The sequence below is a fragment of the Oncorhynchus gorbuscha genome, linkage group LG26 (genome assembly GCF_021184085.1).
Source record: "Oncorhynchus gorbuscha isolate QuinsamMale2020 ecotype Even-year linkage group LG26, OgorEven_v1.0, whole genome shotgun sequence".
Lineage (NCBI taxonomy): Eukaryota > Metazoa > Chordata > Actinopteri > Salmoniformes > Salmonidae > Oncorhynchus > Oncorhynchus gorbuscha.
This window is the reverse complement of record NC_060198.1, coordinates 39,272,716-39,286,492: the sequence shown is the minus strand read 5'-3', so window position 1 is coordinate 39,286,492 and position 13,777 is coordinate 39,272,716. Positions and strand designations below refer to the sequence as shown.

The 13,777-nt window shown below is 42.8% G+C and overlaps 2 protein-coding genes across 3 annotated transcripts in view; both read right to left on the bottom strand.

Annotated features, from left to right (window-relative positions):
* LOC124015169 (transcription factor 20-like) overlaps positions 1-13,777 on the bottom strand; it is a 22,803-nt gene that overhangs the window by 3,613 nt on the left and 5,413 nt on the right. The gene's annotated exons all lie outside the window — the stretch shown is intronic.
* On the bottom strand, positions 5,991-12,566 carry LOC124015171 (myosin phosphatase Rho-interacting protein-like). The gene is made up of 8 exons (XM_046330174.1): positions 12,322-12,566; positions 11,278-11,355; positions 11,054-11,119; positions 10,215-10,366; positions 8,616-8,700; positions 8,285-8,450; positions 7,258-7,447; positions 5,991-6,212 (listed from the first exon to the last, which is right to left on the bottom strand). The coding sequence occupies exons 1-8, from the start codon at positions 12,445-12,447 to the stop codon at positions 6,023-6,025; spliced, it is 1,053 nt and encodes a 350-aa protein (XP_046186130.1). The 5' UTR covers positions 12,448-12,566; the 3' UTR covers positions 5,991-6,022.

Below are 13,777 nucleotides of genomic sequence, written 5' to 3'. Positions count from 1 at the left end.
CTGTGTATGATGTGTCTAACTAAATCATATTACTGGGTTCAACAGTTCGTACAGTATCTCATAATATAAACAGAAAGATATACAGTACACCAGCCATAGTCTGTGAAAAATCAACTACAATTAAGGTGCAACCGGTTGTACTTTAATTGAGGAGTACGGGCTCATAGTAACGGCTGGAACGGAATAAATGGAATGGTATCGAACACATCAAACACATGTTTCCATGTGGTTGATAACATTCCACTCACTCCATTCCAGACATTATTATGAGACGCCCTCCCCTCAGCAGCCTCCTGTGACATCAACAGTATGTTTTCTACATCTAGTACAATGTAGAAATGGTACTGTGTACCAGTATGGACTGTACATGTGTTCTATACTGTAGTGTTAATCCTAAATGCTGGTCATGTATTTGTTGTTGTCAGGAGTAGACAGACTGATACTTATGCTTTAGTCACTACCTTAATCACAGGAGCCAGTCTGAGAACATGGCGACTGTCATTTCACAAACAGATGTGCACTTGACTCAGGAGATACTGTACAATGATAGTGTCTCCCAGCCTCAAACACATGACCAACAACAGCTCCCTACAGATACAACAGGTCCCTACAGATACAACAGGTCCCTACAGATACAACAGGTCCCTACAGATACAACAGCTCCCTACAGATACAACAGGTCCCTACAGATACAACAGGTCCCTACAGATACAACAGCACCCTACAGATACAACAGGTCCCTACAGATACAACAGCTCCCTACAGATACAACAGCACCCTACAGATACAACAGCTCCCTACTACAGATACAACAGCTCCCTACTACAGATACAACAGCTCCCTACAGATACAACAGCTCCCTACAGATACAACAGCTCCCTACAGATACAACAGCTCCCTACAGATACAACAGCACCCTACAGATACAACAGGTCCCTACAGATACAACAGGTCCCTACAGATACTACAGCACCCTACAGATACAACAGGTCCCTACAGATACAACAGGTCCCTTCATATACAACAGCTCCCTACAGATACAACAGCACCCTACAGATACAACAGCTCCCTACTACAGATACAACAGCTCCCTACTACAGATACAACAGCTCCCTACAGATACAACAGCTCCCTACAGATACAACAGGTCCCTACAGATACAACAGGTTCCTACAGATACAACAGCTCCCTACAGATACAACAGCACCCTACAGATACAACAGGTCCCTACAGATACAACAGGTCCCTACAGATACAACAGGTCCCTACAGATACAACAGGTCCCTACAGATACAACAGCTCCCTACAGATACAACAGCTCCCTACAGATACAACAGGTCCCTACAGACTTACAGGCATATCCCTAATTACATAGTATCCATGTTTAGGTAAATGGAAAATGTGTCTAAGAGGAATGCCATTCTGAGATTACAACACACAACATGAAGTGCAGACGGAGCCCCGTCAGAGCATTAAAACCAGTTTAGTTAGAGAACACAACACAGTCCTGAATTATTCACCTTCTTCTCTCTGTCTTACTCACACACACTAACACATGCCTCAACACGGCTAACTTGTTTTAGTTCACAATGGAGCCCCTAGATCCACTCTGCATACCCGTTACCTCCTTTGTCCCACCTCCCACACATGCGGTGACCTCACCCATTACAACCAGCATGTCCAGAGATACAACCTCTCTCATCATCACCCAGTGCCTGGGCTTACCTCCGCTGTACCCGCACCCCACCATACCCCTGTCTGCGCATTATGCCCTGAATATATTCTACCATGCCCAGAAACCTGCTCCTCTTATCCTCTGCCCCCAACGCTCTAGGCGACCAGTTTTGATAGCCTTTAGCCGCACCCTCATACTACTCCTTCTCTGTTCCGCGGGTGATGTGGAGGTAAACCCAGGCCCTGCATGTCCCCAGGTACCCTCATTTGTTGACTTCTGTGATCGAAAAAGCCTTGGTTTTATGCATGTCAACATCAGAAGCCTCCTCCCTAAGTTTGTTTTACTCACTGCTTTAGCACACTCTGCTAACCCTGATGTCCTTGCCGTGTCTGAATCCTGGCTCAGGATGACCACCAAAAATTCAGAGATTTCCATACCCAACTATAACATCTTCCGTCAAGATAGAACTGCCAAAGGGGGCGGAGTCGCAGTCTACTGCAGAGATAGCCTGCAAAGTAATGTCATACTTTCCAGGTCCATACCCAAACAGTTTGAACTACTAATTTTGAAAATTACTCTCTCCAGAAATAAGTCTCTCACTGTTGCCGCCTGCTACCGACCACCCTCAGCTCCCAGCTGTGCCCTGGACACCATTTGTGAATTGATCGCCCCCCATCTAGCTTCAGAGTTTGTTCTGTTAGGTGACCTAAACTGGGATATGCTTAACACCCTGGCAGTCCTACAATCTAAGCTAGATGCCCTCAATCTCACTCAAATCATCAAGGAACCCACCAGGTACAACCCTAACTCTGTAAACAAGGGCACCCTCATAGACGTCATCCTGACCAACTGGCCCTCCAAATACACCTCCGCTGTCTTCAACCAGGATCTCAGCGACCACTGCCTCATTGCCTGTATCCGCCACGGAGCCGCAGTCAAACGACCACCCCTCATCACTGTCAAACGCTCCCTAAAACACTTCTGTGAGCAGGCCTTTCTAATCGACCTGGCCCGGGTATCCTGGAAGGACATTGACCTCATCCCGTCAGTTGAGGATGCCTGGTCATTCTTTAAAAGTAACTTCCTCACCATTTTAGATAAGCATGCTCCGTTAAAAAAATGCAGAACCAAGAACAGATACAGCCCTTGGTTCACTCCAGACCTGACTGCCCTCGACCAGCACAAAAACATCCTGTGGCGGACTGCAATAGCATCGAATAGCCCCCCGTGATATGCAACTGTTCAGGGAAGTCCCTCTCACCCCACCCCCCCTAAGTTTTAGATGCACTATTGTTAAGTGACTGTCCCACTGGATGGCATAAGGTGAATGCACCAATTTGTAAGTCGCTCTGGATAAGAGCGTCTGCTAAATGACTTAAATGTAATGTAAATGTAAGTCAAGAACCAATACACGCAGTCAGTCAGGAAAGCTAAGGCCAGCTTCTTCAGGCAGAAGTTTGCATCCTGTAGCTCCAACTCCAAAAAGTTCTGGGACACTGTGAAGTCCATGGAGAACAAGAACACCTCCTCCCAGCTGCCCACTGCACTGAGGCTAGGTAACACGGTCTCCACCGATAAATCCATGATTATCGAAAACTTCAATAAGCACTTCTCAACGGCTGGCCATGCCTTCCGCCTGGCTAATCCAACCTCGGCCAACAGCTCTGCCCCCCCCCCCACCCGCGCAGCTCCTCGCCCAAGCCTCTCCAGGTTCTCCTTTACCCAAATCCAGATAGCAGATGTTCTGAAAGAGCTGCAAAACCTGGACCCCTACAAATCAGCTGGGCTTGACAATCTGGACCCTCTATTTCTGAAACTATCTGCCGCCATTGTCGCAACCCCTATTACCAGCCTGTTCAACCTCTCTTTCATATCGTCTGAGATCCCCAAAGATTGGAAAGCTGCCGCAGTCATCCCCCTCTTCAAAGGGGGAGACACCCTGGACCCAAACTGTTATAGACCTATATCCATCCTGCCCTGCCTATCTAAGGTCTTCGAAAGCCAAGTCAACAAACAGGTCACTGACCATCTCGAATCCCACCGTACCTTCTCCGCTGTGCAATCTGGTTTCCGAGCCGGTCACGGGTGCACCTCAGCTACACTCAAGGTACTAAACGATATCATAACCGCCATCGATAAAAGACAGTACTGTGCAGCCGTCTTCATCGACCTCGCCAAGGCTTTCGACTCTGTCAATCACCATATTCTTATCGGCAGACTCAATAGCCTCGGTTTTTCGGATGACTGCCTTGCCTGGTTCACCAATTACTTTGCAGACAGAGTTCAGTGTGTCAAATCGGAGGGCATGCTGTCCGGTCCTCTGGCAGTCTCTATGGGGGTGCCACAGGGTTCAATTCTCGGGCCGACTCTTTTCTCTGTATATATCAATGATGTTGCTCTTGCTGCGGTCGATTCCCTGATCCACCTCTACGCAGACGACACCATTCTATATACTTTTGGCCCGTCATTGGACACTGTGCTATCTAACCTCCAAACGAGCTTCAATGCCATACAGCACTCCTTCCATGGCCTCCAACTGCTCTTAAACGCGAGTAAAACCAAATGTAAGCTTTTCATTCCAGTACTCTGCTGCCTGTGACTGGAACGAACTGCAAAAATCACTGAAGTTGGAGACTTTTATCTCCCTCACCAACTTCAAACATCAGCTATCCGAGCAGCTAACCGATCGCTGCAGCTGTACATAGTCTATTGGTAAATAGCCCACCCATTTTCACCTACCTCATCCCCATACTGTTTTTATACTGCTTTTTATTTATTTACTTTTCTGCTCTTTTGCACACCAATATCTCTACCTGTACATGACCATCTGATCATTTATCACTCCAGTGTTAATCTGCAAAATTGTATTATTCGCCTCCCTCCTCATGCCTTTTGCACACATTGTATATAGACTGCCCATTTTTTTCTACTGTGTTATTGACTTGTTAATTGTTTACTCCATGTGTAACTCTGTGTTGTCTGTTCACACTGCTATGCTTTATTTTGGCCAGGTCGCAGTTGCAAATGAGAACTTGTTCTCAACTAGCCTACCTGGTTAAATAAAGGTGAAAAATATAAAAAAATAAAAAAAATAATGGGAGGATTGACTTATCCATGCCAAACTCCTGCATTTCGGTATAGAACTAAACACACATATATGGACACACGTGGCACACACACACACACACCTGACAGTGTGGACACACATGGCACACACACACACCTGACAGTGTGGACACACGTGGCACACACACACACCTGACAGTGTGGACACACGTGGCACACACACACACCTGACAGTGTGGACACACGTGGCACACACACACACCTGACAGTGTGGACACACGTGGCACACACACACACCTGACAGTGTGGACACACATGGCACACACACACACACCTGACAGTGTAGACACACATGGCACACACACACACCTGACAGTGTGGACACACGTGGCACACACACACACCTGACAGTGTGGACACACGTGGCACACACACACACCTGACAGTGTGGACACACATGGCACACACACACACACACACCTGACAGTGTGGACACACATGGCACACACACACACCTGACAGTGTAGACACACATGGCACACACACACACACACACACACACACACACACACACACACACACACACACACACACACACACACACACACACACACACACACACACACACACACACACACACACACACACACACACACACACACACACACACACACACACACACACACACACACACACACACACCTGACAGTGTGGACACACATGGCACACACACACACACCTGACAGTGTAGACACACATGGCACACACACACACCTGACAGTGTGGACACACGTGGCACACACACACACCTGACAGTGTGGACACACATGGCACACACACACACACACCTGACAGTGTGGACACACGTGACACACACACACACACCTGACAGTGTGGAATGTAAGTAGCGCTTCATCCCTGTCCATGAGCCTTACACACCATGCAATCAGGCCAGAGCCGAAACGCTTGACGTGACATCTTTGCCTCTCCAACACCTGGTCTTATGAGTCATGTCCAAACAAGTCCTATGGAGAACTAGCAGGAACAGATGTGTGGTGTACACGTGTACTTTACCTTAACAATGACAGACTCCATCAATGGTGTGTAAAATACCAATCTATATGTGTAGATGTGGAAACACTATTCACTGGACACTGTCCTAAAGGGGCCTGCCGAAAGGGCAAGGCTTGTCTTGGGCCCTCCTGGTGAGTAACAAGTGTTGCTATTCTTAAAAGCTATGGTTACTCTTTGGATTATGAGGTGTGGTTCCAAGTGATGGTGTTATAGTGGAGGAATGTGACAAGCCTTACTGGGAGTGGGAGGACTGACTGCAATGTAAAAACACTGTGACGGTGTGACTGATACCTCTCTCTGGTTGCTGCGAGCTTCACTCCTCCCCTTCCTGGATCCAGCCTGACCCAGGTCCTCTCCCACAGCACTCCTCCCATCCTTCCCTGGCTCATTGTAGCAGCTGAAAAGCAGGAAAATCAAGCCTGTCATTCAACAAACAGCCATGGTGTCCTCCATGGCCCCTCACAGGTGGGCTGTGACATCACTTCCTGCAGAAAGAACTTCAGAATGACAGCTGAATAATGTCACCGCCACTTATTCTGTACCCCCAAGCTGGGCCTAGACTGAGGACATCCATGTCACCTACATCCATCAAGTGCTACTGTTGAATTGGACTTTCAAGTGACATCCTCACCTCCAGTGTCATGTTTTGTTTAGAAAGATAGCAGATATTACATAGATGGAATTCCCGAGAAGAATCCGTTTGTATATACAGTATAACCACAAAAGCGAATACTATGTTTAATAAACTGTGGGTGTAGCATCAGTCCTCTTATAACAGGGATGGAAAATTCTTGTTGAGGCATGTATGTATCTGTATGAGTTGGCACAAACATAATACTGGGCCCTCAGTCAGTGTAATGTCTTGCCTTGACATTTCTCCTACTTTCTGATGACTGGCAGTTTGTGAGGAACTCAGAAATAGAATTCCTTCAAAATATCTAATTACACAATCCTTTAGGAATTTCGAGGCCTTATTCAGGGCAAGGATTCTGTCTGTCCTTAGAAGGCAATGAATGAAACATTACATTACATTTACAACACACAGACCAAGGAGGTATTCCCATCACGTAGCCCAAATACTTTATATGCTGTTAGTTAGGGAACAAACTGGGAGTGCTTCTATAAGCTACATTTAAAAACCATTACCTCCCTAATGGAAGAATATGGATGTTTGATGTGCTATTCGGCTGTGTGTAATGTGTGTACCATTTTATACAGAGAGAAACAGGGAGGCATCTGCTGTCCTTTAGTGCTAATTGCTAGCACATTTGGTCCTAGCCCATGCCAAACCCATTTTATGGCTGTTAGCATTTTCATGACAACACACAACAAATACAAAACCAAATAAATAAAATTGTAACTAATGTCCAAGAACATTGCGTTCATTATAGATCTCCCAATATCAGACACAACTGATAACATGTCTTCTCCATGATTCTCACCTTCTCTCTGCCCTGTTGTTCTTGTTGGCCGGTGGGTGGTCTCTGTATGGCGTAGGCTCTGTGCGCTGGCTGTCGCTGCTGGTGTCAGTCCCCTTGCTGGCCACAGAGTCCAGGGAACTCACAGAGCTACTGATACAGGAGCCGTTGGAGAGCCGCAGACTACCGTCAAAGGTCAGGGAGTCACTGGAGGCTGAAGGGAGGTAGTGGGAACCATGACCCGAGGAGAGTTATTAAATAAAGAGGGCTGTTTTCAGACTGTGACTGCACAGGTTAGGTCTATGTTTTGCATGATACTTTAGGTCATTGCTTTTGGACCGAAACACAAATAGCAGGACAGTGACAAGATTTTTATGAGAATCCTGTTCTGAAAAATCTAACTTGTAAGACTTGTTATATGAGGAATCTGGTCAGATAGTTACTATAATGTCTCCCATCTAAGGAAGTGTCACGTTTGACCATAGAGACATTTGAGGGACACCCCTGCATAGTAACACCATAAAGTTACACCTAACAGACCACAGCTCATTAAAGAGATGCTTTCATCTGCTCCCAGGCCATGGAAAAGCATCTGTAAAACCTGTCATCTTCATCAGCCTAATGAAGTCCCCTACAGGCACAGTCTGCACTACAGGAGTTGATCCTGCTCTCCGTTATAACCTAGGCCCAGACACACCAATAAGTCTGCCTCCACATAGTTAGTGTGCACTTACCGTTCATCACATGACCGCTATTAAGAGAAATGTCTGCTATGCTCGCATAATTAATCTTAGTTGTGTCTGTGAAATATATTAGAGATGATTGTTTACCATGAGCCCTGCATCCTTTTCTACAGTATTTCAATAACACTACTACACTGGTAAGGAATCTGTCCACTAATAAAGGCCAACTTTCTCATCCTGTATGCATGACCACCTGCAGGAAGTTAGGACAGTGTTAGATGGCAGGAAATGGCTGTAAATGTCTGGCAGACTTGAAAGCCTGTCTGAGTGTGTGTGTATGTGTGTTGGCTGGTTTCTTTCCTCCACACCTGCAGGGGTCTCGTCCAGGCCCAGAGGATCAGTATCTGTCACAGTCCAGACAGGGGCCACATCCGGACCCCCACTGGGCCGCTCTCCCTGCCACAGGCGAGGGTCATCACTTTTCATGACTGAGAAACTGGGCTCAGTGGCAGCCATCTTTGCTGGGCTGGGCTCCTGATAAACACAATATGTTTACATTATCATAATGTGTAAAGGCATAACACATCATTGACATATACAGTAGTTGACGTATTTTTCTGCAATATTTTCAAACATGTATTTAGGCCACCGGTGACCAGGCATCTCGGTTACAATGTTATGAAAAGAAGAAGTTATCACCTGGGAAGTAGTGGGTTCTACTTTACGTTTCTTCTTCTGATTCTGCTTATAGGTCCGTGGGTAAACGACTAGTTGTTCACTCCAGCTGGTAAATAGAAAATGACACGGACATGACAGGGATTCAAAATATTGTCCATCAAAGACAAGAATTTACAGAAAAGATAAATCAGAAGTCATATCATATCATACTGTAATATCAGAGAAGTTAAGTCAGGAGTGATATCACATCATACTGTAATATCAGAGAAGTTAAGTCAGGAGTGATATCACATCATACTGTAATATCAGAGAAGTTAAATCAGGAATGATATCACATCATACTGTAATATCAGAGAAGTTAAGTCAGGAGTGATATCATATCATACTGTAATATCAGAGATGTTAAGTCAGGAGTGATATCACATCATACTGTAATATCAGAGAAGTTAAATCAGGAGTGATATCACATCATACTGTAATATCAGAGAAGTTAAGTCAGGAGTGATATCATATCATACTGTAATATCAGAGAAGTTAAGTCAGGAGTGATATCACATCATACTGTAATATCAGAGAAGTTAAGTCAGGAGTGATATCACATCATACTGTAATATCAGAGAAGTTAAATCAGGAGTGATATCATATCATACTGTAATATCAGAGAAGTTAAGTCAGGAGTGATATCACATCATACTGTAATATCAGAGAAGTTAAATCAGGAGTGATATCACATCATACTGTAATATCAGAGAAGTTAAGTCAGGAGTGATATCATATCATACTGTAATATCAGAGAAGTTAAGTCAGGAGTGATATCACATCATACTGTAATATCAGAGAAGTTAAATCAGGAGTGATATCATATCATACTGTAATATCAGAGAAGTTAAGTCAGGAGTGATATCACATCATACTGTAATATCAGAAAATCAGAATATCATATCATACTGTTAAGTCAGGAGTGATATCACATCATACTGTAATATCAGAGAAGTTAAATCAGGAGTGATATCATATCATACTGTAATATCAGAGAAGTTAAGTCAGGAGTGATATCACATCATACTGTAATATCAGAGAAGTTAAATCAGGAGTGATATCACATCATACTGTAATATCAGAGAAGTTAAATCAGGAGTGATATCACATCATACTGTAATATCAGAGAAGTTAAATCAGGAGTGATATCACATCATACTGTAATATCAGAGAAGTTAAATCAGGAGTGATATCACATCATACTGTAATATCAGAGAAGTTAAATCAGGAGTGATATCATATCATACTGTAATATCAGAGAAGTTAAGTCAGGAGTGATATCACATCATACTGTAATATCAGAGAAGTTAAGTCAGGAATGATATCACATCATACTGTAATATCAGAGAAGTTAAGTCAGGAGTGATATCACATCATACTGTAATATCAGAGAAGTTAAATCAGGAGTGATATCACATCATACTGTAATATCAGAGAAGTTTAATCAGGAGTGATATCACATCATACTGTAATATCAGAGAAGTTAAGTCAGGAATGATATCACATCATACTGTAATATCAGAGAAGTTAAATCAGGAGTGATATCATATCATACTGTAATATCAGAGAAGCATTACTGACCCATTGATGATCTCCTTGTTCTCCCCCCGGATAAAGAACTCCTGTTCAGGTGTGATGATGCACAAAGCGTTCCTCTGGCCTGTCTTAGGCTCTGCGTCAATCACCGCTGTACACAGATTCATGTTCACTGTTCCTTGTGGCAGAGTGCTTTTCTAAAGGAATGATACACAATGTCAATAATTTTGTCTGACTGGAAATTCTTGACTGGAGATTATGATGCTAATCATGGTATCTTTTGTACACCATCTAGAAATATCCCAAAATATATATAGAGATATTTTGGAGGGTTAAAGGACATCATGAACAAGACATTACCCGTTGCAACTGAGTTTTAATACAGGCTATATAGAGTGACATGAAAGAGGGCAGAGGAGGAGATTTCAGAAGATCAGTGAGAGAGGGGGATGTGGAATTAGAGGACAGATGAATCTGGTACTACACACAACATCTGGCTAAGAGATGCATAGTGAATCCTCTCATAAAACATTAAAACATACATCAGGACAATATACTGTAGTTAACCTCTATTCATGTTGGATGATCTGGATGCTGGAGGAGGAGACGGCTGCTACTATCACAGGTGAGAAGGGACAGTGTGTGTGTGTGTGTGTGTGTGTGTGTGTGTGTGTGTGTGTGTGTGTGTGTGTGTGTGTGTGTGTGTGTGTGTGTGTGTGTGTGTGTGTGTGTGTGTGTGTGTGTGTGTGCGTGTGCGTGTGCGTGTGCGTGTGCGTGTATGTGTGTGTGTGTGTGTGTGTGTGTGTGTGTGTGTGTGTGTGTGTGTGTGTGTGTGTGTGTGTGTGTGTGTGTGTGTGTGTGTGTTCAAATACAGAATCTCTTACCAACTCGTCCAGTGCAAAGCTCATGCTGCCATGTTCATACAGGATGAAGAATCGTCGCTGCCATTTCTACCATTTAGAGATAGAGTTGTTATGGATAATGTTGCAATAATGCCTCAAATATTGAATAACTTGCAGGTCTATCAGAATATAAACCAGTACTACTGATTTCTACATTTCTGTACAACCATAGTCCAAGACTAGATAGTTATTTGTCATTCTCTTACCCTTGACCTCTGAATTGGATTGTCAAAGTCTGTCCCCTCAGCAGCCAAGCAGAGCCAGCCTCCATAAATGGGTTTGGCCTGTCAATCATGGGAACACAAGGAGAAATCAGTTGGGTCTTGACCTGTGAAGGTTCTATCTAATGAAATCGTTTTTCTATGCCATCCTATGGGTCTTGGTTTTTTCTGGCAGGGAGCATCAATACTCGTTGATTCATGTTTTGAATGTCAAAGGAATAACAATCCTATCTTTTTAGGGAATGCCCTTTGTAGGATTAGCCAGTGACCGTTCGTGATTCAGTGTTCTAATGCTTCATTTACAAAATGTGTGAACAGATTAAGTATGTCCATGCAATAGGCCACAAATAAGAGGCAGGGTAATCTTGTTGACATGGAAAAGAGAAGATAAACTGCTCTTTGTGCTCTTTTTTAGATGTCCCCAAAGACTGGAATGTTCTGACTCTCTGCCAGTTACTCAACTTGCCCAACCTTTTGTCAGAGAGTTTTGTTTCTTGTGTTATGAGTGCTTCTCAACATGAGATAATTATTTCCTCAAAAATTCCAACTTGGATGCTTTATACGTAACCTTCACACCTGAGTCAGATGCTTTAAAACAGGAGCTTACTTAGCTGAGGTGCATTGACCAATGGCTCTAAATATACAAGACAAAATAATCAGATAACAATGGTGTATATGTATTCTAAAATAATAATAACTTGTTGTGGCCTATGGCATGCTGAGTGCTGACAGATGGGCTGTCAACGGTCTCTTTACAACAGGGTGGGAGGTGTGTGGCGACAAATATTTGACTCATGCATTGGGGCCATTCAGTCAAATTGCTTCATTTTCTACAACAGAAAAGTTTGGCTATTACGATATGTTCATTACATTTCACAAATGAACGTGATACCTGAGACAATATGAAGGAATGTCTCTGTCTGATATAACATTGAGTGCATGCCCATCTGTCATCCCTGTCATCAACATTCAGAAAAGTAATAGCCAAAGTATTAAAACTAATAAAACATACATATTTTGTTCACTTACCTGGTCCTTACCATGATCAGTTGGAAGATGCAGCTCCCGAGACTTGAAGCAGTTCTGACATTTACTTTTATAAAAAATGTTCGCTTGGAATTTATTACACGGATTCGCACTCTTTTGTCCAGACATTTTGTCGAATATAGGCTACCACTATGTAAATCCGAAATGCTCCCCAATTCTCTCTTTGCGGTGCAGTTTGTCCGATTCGAACATCTGTCAAATCCTGTGCGCTTTGAGCTCTCCCTGACCGGTCGAAATCTGGGATGTCCTAGGCAGCTGAGGAGTTGGATATATATATCCAATCTGGATATATATATCCAACCCGGACTCATGGGCTGACATAATATACCAAACGAATATCCGTGATGCAAAAATCAGTATGATACGTTACATTTGGTATGTATTTATTTGTGGATGTCCATCATCCATTTCGTTTTATATGTTATGAATTACAGTTCGTATTATCTGTTACAATTCGTATGTTATCTTACAAATTCTAATCTGAACTATATGTTACTATATGTTCTAATTTGTTATGGCTAACATTAGCTAGGTGGCTAATAACTAGGCTAGGGGTTAGGGTTAGAGGTTATGGTTAAGGTTAGGGTAAAGGTCACAGATGGGCAGTAGCTCTGTTACAAGTATTTGAAATATGTATTTTAATTACTTCTGAGTATTTTGTCATTTGTATTACACTGGGCTGAACTACACTCCAATGTATCTTGTCATAAGATACTTTCGAGAGCTGTACATTTTGTTTTCAAAATACAAAATACTTTTCTATATTTTTTTTATAGTGTTTCACAATTTTGTTGCCCCCTTTCACCCTGCATTGGTATCATAAGTCTCATGGCACTATGGTGTGATAAGAGCGTCTGCTAAATGAACTAAATATAAATGTATATGTGAAAATGGACAATTGCAAAGCATACTAAGTGTTATTCCAATGAGCTCCACCCCGAAACAAGATATCTTATTATTACAAGGTAATAATACCCAGTATGCTTAGCAGTTTATTTTGGTATGTTCATTTTCACATATAGATTTTGGTCATTTAGCAGACACTCTTACCCAGAGTGACTTACAGTCATGGCATTCAACCAAGGAAGATAAACAACAACATTTCACAGTTATAGTATGTAAGAAGCTTCTTTAATGTTATTGCTATTCTGGGCTGGCTAATTGCAAATATGTTTCTGTATTTTAAAATACAAAATACATGTATTTTAATTAAATACATTTCAAAATAGAAATATTGTGTGGTTTAATTTGATACAATATTTATGGTATTTCGTGTAATTATATTTTGTAATTGTATTTTGTACGTTTTGCCCATCCCTGGTTAAGATTTGGGTTAAAGGGTTAAGGTCAGGGTTAGGGAAATGGTTTGTTAACATGCTAAGTAGAGTAGCTCAAATGAAGAAAGTGATTGCAAAGTTAAAAAAATTAGCTCAAACGC